This window comes from Pygoscelis adeliae, unplaced genomic scaffold (assembly GCF_000699105.1).
Source record: "Pygoscelis adeliae isolate BGI_AS28 unplaced genomic scaffold, ASM69910v1 Scaffold29, whole genome shotgun sequence".
In the NCBI taxonomy this organism is placed as follows: Eukaryota; Metazoa; Chordata; class Aves; order Sphenisciformes; family Spheniscidae; genus Pygoscelis; species Pygoscelis adeliae.
The window spans coordinates 789,729-799,450 of record NW_008825611.1 but is presented as its reverse complement, the minus strand read 5'-3'; the positions used below and the strand labels follow the sequence as shown (position 1 = coordinate 799,450).

Genomic DNA, 9,722 nt, shown 5'->3' with positions numbered 1-9,722 from the left:
TCCAGGCTGCGTATCTAGCTGTGTTGAGCGTGGCACTCAGATGGTGAGAGCTGGCAATGCTCCACCGAAATCATTGATACACCGAGTCACACACACTGCAGGTCTGCACCCACACCCAAGATGTTAGAGTAACAACACATTTCTCAAACAAGTCATAAAAAGGATCAAACTATGGAGACCCAAGAGAAACAGAAATCCACTTTAAACGACGCAAAAAAGGAAGTTAATTCAGAAACAAACTATCCCCTGCAGTAAGAAAACGTGCCCAGCAGCGGTAATCAGCTAGCCATCCTTTTCCTGTCCCGATGCAGAACAACAATGACGCTTCTTGTTCTCATCCACTGCAAATAAATCTTCCTCCGCGGAGCAGCTCCAGGCACAAGCTTTCAGAAACCAGAATTTGCAAGCGAGGAACGAGGCTGTGACCAGCAAGCCAGCTCACCCGCAGCTTGGCACAGAGTTGTTTCAGCAACAAAGTCGCTCCAAGCTGGATATCATTTTGGACTGGTAAATGCACTTTGCTGGGCTCCAGAAAGACCCATCCTCTCTAGCAGTTAATCTCTCTAGGGGAAAGTATTTCTACAGGTCAATGCATATGGAGACGCCTCCTCCTCCCTGTACACATGCTGCAGGCACTGAAACGAGTCGTCCTTCTCTCCAACAGATCTCCACCAGGACCCAAATTCCTAATGAAGGGTTTGAACTTGAGAACTCCTTTTCATAACACAGCACCTGCAAGAGCTTCAGCTCTCCAGCATGGCCTGGGACAGCCCAACAAGGGTGGCTACAGGCACTTAAGAGAAAATTAATTAGTTCTTTGAACCCAAAGAACACTTGAGATGATGGTTGTAAGTTTTGGAGAAGCTGTAGTTTACCAGACTCCAAATCTTGTAATCATTCCTCTAAAAGAGAATATTTGTTTTAAACAGTTGAACTGTTTAATTTCCCACAGCATCCCGTTTTGCTCTTTGAAAGAGGGGGCACTATTCTGAGGAATACACAGTGACTGAAGCTGTTGAATAGATTTCAAATGGAGATGCTAAATCAGAAGCAACGTGGCTTTTCTATAGACCCACAAACCTCTGGGTCTGGACAAATCCTTAAACAAGTGAAATAGGCTTTGCATTACTTTTGTTGAGAGATCCATTAGTAACATGTTTCACACAACCATCAGTTATACATTAAATCTGAGAAGTTACTACTCTTAAACTTTACTCTACTTGAACAGCAGTCTTGCTTGATATCCAAAATAACCTCACAATACCTGTTTTTGAAAGGCTACCTGGGTTTTTGAGTTAAACTCCTCCACAGGAATCATTGCAATGACACACTATAACAGAGTAAGCAATTTTATAGCGACACGGAGCACACTAACTGCTAAACCACTCTTTGCTTGCAGAGAGGCTTTTTTCCTCTGCTTTGCCTGTTAAAACAGCAAGTCAGTTGAATGCACTGAAAATAAGCCCTTCACCAATCCATGTGCCTTACCAATGCAGCCAAAGGAAATGGCTCTTCAACTACTCAATCCAGACTACGAAGCAGCTTGGTTTCACGTTTTGCTAAGGATTCAGTTTTGGAAGAAAGCAATTATGTCTACCTCCTGGCAAGGAGAATTATAGCCTGGAAGTTGTGATGCCTGGGGAATTCCACTCAGCTCAGGCAGCATTTGTTCAATAACCCACACAGCTGGTGTTTCTCCTAGGAGGACACCAAGGAGAGAAATCTACCAGCAGTCAGTTAACAGTTACTGCTTTAACGTCCTTAGCATTAGGTATCCTTCACTCCAAGAAAAAAAAAAAAAAGGCATTTGCTGTCTGACAGGGATGCAAAAGAAACAATTGGGTGTGACAGGACTTGGCTTGCCATGACAGCCATTTCTCCTTATGCTCTCCATTGGATAAGGGGGGACCTTCCTTGGGCTTTCTGAGCCACAAAGCTGTGCAACACGAAAACCAATAGCTCTCATAGGTGCTTCTTCCCCACCTTTCCTGATCCAGACACGCAAAGCATCCAGTTTACCCCCTCCAGGCTCTGGGTCGTTCATGGGGAACTCTGAGCACCCTCTGTACCTGTAGTACCTGGCAGTACATCTACCTGCTGCAGTCATTGCATGCTGGAGGGGTACCAAAGTACCTCCCTAAGCTCCTACTAACAGCAGAGCTTCCTCATGCTAAATAACTAAGTCCGAGGATAACAGTTCAGCACCCCCAGCACTCCCTGTTCTGGGACAGGTCTGGCTATCCCTCATCCCAAGCCCTCTAATGAAACAATCAACCAGCAGCTTCACAGTGAAGCGGCAAGAGATCTTCATGCCGGTTTGTGTCTTGCTGTTTTGACAAATGCTATGAATAGGAGAAAGAGTTGTGTCCATGGTTTCTAAGGTACAAGATCATGTCCTTGACTGATGAAGCTAATCTGTAACTCTGAAGATTTGCTTTCTAGTTAGAAAGATATTACGTACACAAATACCTAGCAACCTTCATTCTTCTAGAGCTGAAGATTGTTTGTTAGTGGGACATGAAGTACTGTGCTACTCTCAGCTGTACAGAATTTCAATGAAGGAGTCTCAAGGTTTCCATAAGCTTATGGACCCTGGTATGGCTTCAGCAAGATCAGGTTTTGGTCATTCTTGACAAAGAAAAAAGCCCAAAAGCCTATGTGAATCAGAAGCCGGTTTTCCTGGACTTCAGTGGAACATTCGAATCTTGATATCTTCAATTCCCCAACAGTTTGTTCTGTCACATGGCTATAAGCCCAGATCCATATGGCACATCTGACCTTGCTGGCAGTTAAATAGACCTGAAACTGTCAGTAAAGCACCGATTCCAGCAGAAGGAGAATAGCTATTTCACCCTAGGTTTTCCCCGCTAGTCTTCCCACTGAGGATAAGTCAGATAAGAAAGAGCAGCCCTCTCCAGCACAAAAGAGAGGGAACCAAATTTGTGTGTCCATCAGGAATGCTCTTCTGCAGCCAAGCTCTGCACAACTCAATGAAAATCCTACACAAGGGGTTTTTTTTTTCTGACTCTAAGCTAATTTCAGCTTTAATATTTCCCCTCGAAATCAATGCAGAAGCAGCACTACCAAAACTGTATCTGAGCTGCTCTTCCTCATTAATATAATCCTGTCATGATACTCAGCCTATCTCATCCACTAGAAATAAAAAGTTAGTTAAGGTGCACAAAAGACAGCAGTGCTAATTTAAAATTTAGCAAAGAGTATAGACTAAATGCAAGGATAAAGAACAGCAGATATCTTAAAGGTTCTTCCCACTCATATGGAAATTTTTTTCATCAACAAATTCCTTTTACTTCAGAGTCTTGGAAGTTGTTTTGCAGTCTGACTTCAAGAAAAATATAAGGTCTAAAAATATGGTTCACAATCTGTTGCACAATACCTACAGCAGAAATACAGTGCAATAATTAGATAATGATAGTTAATAACTCATCACTGCTTTCCCACCACTTTCTTCTCCCTCTTCAGAGTAACAAAAGGAAGAAACAAGGAAAGTTTTGCACAAGACACCTTCAGGCTGTAAGCTTATTTTTCAAATCATGTCTTGTCATGGAAGCTAGTATTACTTACATGGATGCATTTACAGCCTTGGCACACTTTCTACAGAAAGGCTGAACCTCCCCTTTTCAGCTTTATGTATATAATCACAGCATTTGTATCATGACCTCTAGAAAAGCCTTGTTATTAAGTCAACACTCTCCAAAGACCTCCATAGAACCACATCACATGCCACAATAGAAACTTCCACCCTCTACCCTTCCTAGATTAAGATGTACATGTCCTTATTGCTGCTGTCCTACCTACGGCATCCAAAGGGGAGAAAACTGCTCCAAAGCCCTCTTGGTTGATAATACAGAAAGACCATTTTACTGTATAAACTTGTTTTCTTCTTTGTGCAAGCTGCTCTGTACCTGCCAGATGTAAGAGTACAGCTCACAGTAGCGCATGCAGCACAGACTATCCGGTTCACTTATTTCACAGGACAGAGCCCCGATACGCAAGTTACCTTTTTACATAGAGACCACATTTTTCTCTTTCATAAGAGATTGGAAACAAGGGTGGGTTTTTTGTTGTTTGTTGACTTTTTTTAGGGTGGTTGTTTTGTGTTTTGGGTGGTTTTTTTTGTTTGGTTGGTTTTAAGTCATCTATTTCCAAGGCAGAATACTGTACATTTTTTCCAGCCATAAGCAGAGGGTAGGAGAAGAACTGTTAGTAGAAGGAAAGCTATTGATAGTTGTCCTAGCAAACTGGCTGTGAAGGCTAAAATATGCGCATGCACTCCCCGAGCCTTTAGGCACCTATCCAACATATCCTAGTAATTTCTCTGGGAATTAACATACTTCTTGACAACTTGACTTAGAGATTGCACATGCATAAGGCAACAGACAGAAGTCAAATTGCATTGCTTTGGTTGGCTCTGACTCAGGTTCTAGCCTTCCTCTGTGAAGGGACAGTTCGGATCGCCCAACATGCTTGACACTGAGACAATAGTTTCAAAACCCAGTTTTGGTCAAGTGGAAGCTGGGGTGAAGCCACCACATCTCATAAGTCCCAGGTGACAGAGTCCTTACTGTCTTAAGGGTCTGCTCCAATGCTTAACAGTGTTGACAATTAACCAGTGTCTGAATTAATTGTTTGACAAAGTAATCAACGTCTAAATAGCATCAGAATTTCTGACTTCAATCTTCAGTTACAGAAGTTTAGGTGTTTTCATCAAAGGACCCAAGAAATCTTTTGGTACAAGTGCCCAGACTTTGTCTGCCAAAGTAGTCCATGAACCAGTTTGCTTGTCCCTTTCAGAAGTTCCTCTCATTAACATTTCTCAGTAATTAGCATTTTCTGGCTCAGATTTTTTTTCAGCGTTCTTAGCTTGTTAACACCAGATTTACAATAGCATCCAAGAGCTTAATGCCCTATAGAGACTGTGGTCATCTCTGCTCAGGCTGCTGCTTGACCATTTGCAAAGAGGAGGAGCCCAATGCCACGGCTGAGATCCCACAGGCCAGGACGCACAGATGGAGAGGGCACCACCATCCCGGTTTACAAGGGCACATTCTGAACTGCTATTCTTCCCAGCAGCAGGAGGAGTTACAAGGTTTGAGCAGCCAGTGGATTCTGCTAATCTAACCCAGGTACTTACATGATACAGAGCCAGGACTGCTGATACTGCACCCCTGTGACTGTCGCTGTGACCCCTTGAATTGTATCTGATAAGAGGTGAACTAGGAAAAGAAGAGAGGGAAATGTTACAGGCTGTCCATGTTTGGTTTGCAACTACAAATAACATTTCCTTTCAAATGGAAGCCGAGTACTAAGACCAAGCGTACTTATTTATCTGCACAGTGGATTGATGCAAGGGTGGGGGATGACAGAGAAAGATGGAAGCATTTGTCCTGATGCTTTTGAAGTCTGTCTTTAAACTATTCACAGCTTGGAAAGGCAGCTGTTTTCTCCTCCCAACATCAACCTACTGCAATATTAGATTAGCATTATTCAACACACGCACAGACAGGACTGGAAGAGGCTTTGTCCTCCGACTCCCCTGCCCTCTCTCCCCCTCTTCCTAACTACTGTTCTCAGATTATTTTATGGCATTGCTTAATTTTTCTTTATTGGCAGAAAGCCTAAATTAAAGAGATTATAAATGCGAAGCTCTAAGACAGGTAGCAAGAAGTAACCAAAGCATGAACATGCTTACTACATGCTCAGGACTTGACATATCTGTTAAAAAATTCACTGAGGCTGTGACAGTTACATTTGAGGTGCGATGTACATGTTTGTATATTCATTCCTGTTGACTCTGAAACTTCATGGGTGCCTACAGAGAAACAACGCTTAGTTAAGCTTCTTTACATCTTGGGCTAAAAGGTAGTGTTTTAGACTACGCTATGACATTTGCTGATAGCTTAAAGGTGACACGTGAGCCAACAGCGTTGGCCAGGGCTGCCCTAGTTGAGTTCCTGGAGGAAAACAAAGTGCCTCTCGTCCCTTCCAGCGGGCTGGGAGCAACACAAAGGCTCAGCCCTCCCCAACCAATTACTTGTCCAAAGCAGTCAAACTTCCCCAGCCTGCGTGAATTCAGGTGAAGAATCATAAGGCAAAGGAGCCATTTCTGAAGGGACACCAGCAAGCATCTCTTTGCTGAAGAGCATCAGACGCTTGTCTGAGGACAAGCACACCTAATGGGTCCAAACAGACAAGACGCTCCAGTGCTGTAGACTTCTCACCCCAGAGAACACCACTATGTGTCATCTTAATGAAATAAGGGCAAGACTCCACCAAAACATAAAAACCCCCAGAGACATGAGACCCTTCAGCCTGGGTGACATGGAAAAATAAACCCCTAGTGTCACATGCAACATGCAAGTCTGGGGACCACGCAGTAGTGAGTGTTCAACACACCACCGACGGAAAGGATGACAACTTAACAGTAACCCACAGGCAAAAGCAAATCAGGAGTTGATTACCATTCCCTTCTCGTGGGGTCCCTGAATCCGTGAATAAAGTGCTCATGATTTTTTCAAAGTTGCAGCTTGGCTCCATGTTCTCAGGATCTTCAGCAAAGTGTTTCAGCATCTCTCGAAGAACATCATCCAAGGATGTGGCCGTTTCATCAAGGATGATGCTGGCTCTGGCCAAGAACCCATCCAGGTCTCGGTGGGCTCTGACTTCCTCCTCAAAATTCTTTAATTTCAGGTACTGTGTTAAGAAGAGGTCAGCGTTAGACAACTGTACACAATATCTAACAGCAAAGGACTAGGATCTGTGTAGTTCACAAGCAAACAGTTTTGTTGAGGTTACTGCCACCGAACCAGTGATTCTGGAATCACTTTGACCATTCAGATCACATTATAGAAGAAAAGGAGTTTTATGTTATATTATTAATGCATTGAAGGCTTGCATTTTCAAGGCTTATCCTAACAGAGTCATCATAGGTGAATGCCTAGGCACCATTTACACCCTAACATAGAAAGCAGAATTAAAAGAAGAATAGTTTTCTTGCCTAGGATAAAGCACAGAAGTTAGCCTAAAAGCAAAAGTGCTTAAGGTAGCATTTAAAATTCTCTTTAGGTTTAAATAATTCAAGAAGATTGCAGAAACATGGGAAAAGTTATTTGGTAGAAACAGGCTCTGAGCTCAGCAGCATGAAAAGTTACCAGTGTGCATCTCAGTGCAACCTAACCCAGTTCTTCTCAAACTGGGAACCATCTCTCCCCAGTGCTCCCAATTAGGGAGCCTGAAGTGGGAGATGGGGAATGCCATCCAGCCCATCACCTTTTTTGACACTTTCAAAGTTTCTGTTGTTCCCACTCCCAAGGAAGTTTTCTTCCTTTGTGCGTAACATTTAGCTTTGAATCAATGAAGAAAAAAAAAAAAAGACAGCAGACAGAGGCTGAAACTGTCTCAACTCTCTGCTGGTTCCCTCTGCTGCCCCAGACTTGTTGGTCTTGAGATGGAAGAAACAGCCATGCTGGATTACAGAACCTCAACTCCTTTCTCTGTTTGTCAGCTGTGAAGTTCATTGACTGAGTAATCAAACTACAAATGCATCATTCCCATTTCACAGTCCTTGGAAATCCACAGAGATAGTTAGCACTCACAGAACCGATCAGAAAAGACCAACAGTCTTGTCCTCTCCTTCAACAGCTTAAGATTGAGTGAGGAAATGGGAACTGCACTTTGTTGTATGGATCTTCCTTCCAACGGGAAACCAGCCAGGCTTGAATTCATGATGTTGAGGACCAGATTGTCAAGATACTGACCTTAAGGGGAACTGAGCATTTAAATGTAAGAATCAAGCTCTGAATTGCTTTTACAAGTCTGACACCAAGTTGCCTCCACAACCAGGACCTTGGCACATTCCCCCCAAGCTACAGGACCACTCCAGAGCTCTGTTCATACCCTGAGCCTGGATACCCTGGATACCCTCCTCTCACGCATACCCTTTCTACCTTTTCCATTTATAGCCTAGACACAGGGGAAAAAATGCTAATATTTCACTAATTACTGTAATTATCACAGCAACTATCAAGTTGTCAGTACACATCCATTGCAATTAGCACTGTTTTACTTTGCATCAATCACTTCTTACACAGCATCCTTGAGAGGGAGGATTCTCTGAAGGATGTCAGCTCCCACCCCCAAGGCTTTGTTGCCATCTGCTCTCAGGAGAGGAGACAGTGACACAGCTACATTACAACTGCACCTAAAAGAGACCATATAACTGCAAATGGCTAAGTCAGTCTCAAATTATCACTGCATAAGAGTTGGTTAAAACACCTATCACCACCTGTAACACTGCTGTTCGTGGGGTCACCATATGACCAGCAACCACCTCCCAAAGGTAACTCATTTCAGCTTGTCTGGCATGCAGAGTCCAACCTAGGATGTAGGTTCAAACAGCAAAGAGGCCAAATGACCTAGACAGGATTTAACAAGGTGGATGGCAGAGGATGTACCCATGGAGGTATGAGGAAGGTTAAGAGCATCAGGAGTGCCACAGTGCAGAGGAGCTTTCAAAAAAGCAAGAGTGGCATTGTGTCACCAATTTCTCCCATGCACGAGAGAAGCCACCAGTAGCAGAACGGTGGAAGGAGAAAATTGAGGGACAGCTGAGGGACAGCAGAAACGAATCAAAAGTATTCAGAAGAGGGCTATTATCTGCCCACATCATCTCAATCAACACTGATCCTCCAGCAAGCTGTGCATGACAGCATTGTTTGCTTGTTGTGGCAGGACAGCACTGTCAGCAGCTTACTGCAAGTCATAAGGATTCAGCTCCAGCTCTGCCACAGGCTTCAGGCAACACCTGGGTAAATAATTTTGCATGTCTCAGTCCTGTTCTATTCCCCTGATCCTTTATAGGAAATAGGGGCAATACCCATCCTTATTATCACTCCCACAACATTGGGGAAGATATGCACATTACACGTCTAGCAACTAGCCACCATGAAAGGATATAAATACATCACTCCCTGAGACAAACCAAAATCAAATTAGTGGAAGCACTACTACAGCGACACCTTAAGAGATAGCTCAAACAGAACTGTTCCAGTCAGGACACCCGGTGGTTTCAGGAAAGATTAATAATTGCTCCTTCACAAATATTTTTAGCTAGATAGTCAAGTCACACCAGGATACCTGATGCTGGAAACTGCTTAGCAAGAAACCCAAGACAGCTACCCAATAGCCATTTTAATAGCATTAAGTGTCCTTGGTTGCAAAACTGCACATTGCATCGTGGCAAGAACAGAGACTGTTGTGCCAAAGAAGGGGGAACATGTCGAAACAGCCTCCCCCGACTTCAGGCAGGTCTCTTGGCCAAAGTCACACACTATCTGTGCAAAAAAGAGCTCTTGCTCATCAAGAAGGCCCAAAATGCAAGTTCTCTGCTGGGTGGCTGCTCTGGAGACCGCCTCCACTTACAGACACTGCAAGAATCTTTGAGAAGGGATGTCCAAAAAGCATGTTGTCCTGAGCAAAGCTCTACCTCTGCTGTCACCATGGTCACTTGGGCCAATTCCCTCAGAAACACACTGTGATGGTGATTAAATAGTTCAAACTGTGTCAAGGAGCTTCTCCTTATTTATGCCTACCAAGTGCCGTGCCAGGTAGCAACTTGCCCAAGACAAATTACTCTTCCACCGCTCCTGAAAGGGCACAACAACTAGAGGCTACCAACTAGAGACAGGGACAATCTAGCAGGG

The 9,722-nt window shown here is 43.7% G+C and overlaps 1 protein-coding gene across 1 annotated transcript in view; it reads right to left on the bottom strand.

Annotated features, from left to right (window-relative positions):
- SLC4A11 (solute carrier family 4, sodium borate transporter, member 11) overlaps window positions 1–9,722 on the bottom strand; it is a 68,974-nt gene that overhangs the window by 45,862 nt on the left and 13,390 nt on the right. The window contains exons 5-7 of the mRNA XM_009332715.1: window positions 6,483–6,714; window positions 5,771–5,833; window positions 5,156–5,237 (exon numbers count right to left, since the gene is read on the bottom strand). Of these exons, the coding sequence (XP_009330990.1) occupies window positions 5,156–5,237; window positions 5,771–5,833; window positions 6,483–6,714 (377 nt within the window). The remainder of the gene's footprint in view (window positions 1–5,155; window positions 5,238–5,770; window positions 5,834–6,482; window positions 6,715–9,722) is intronic.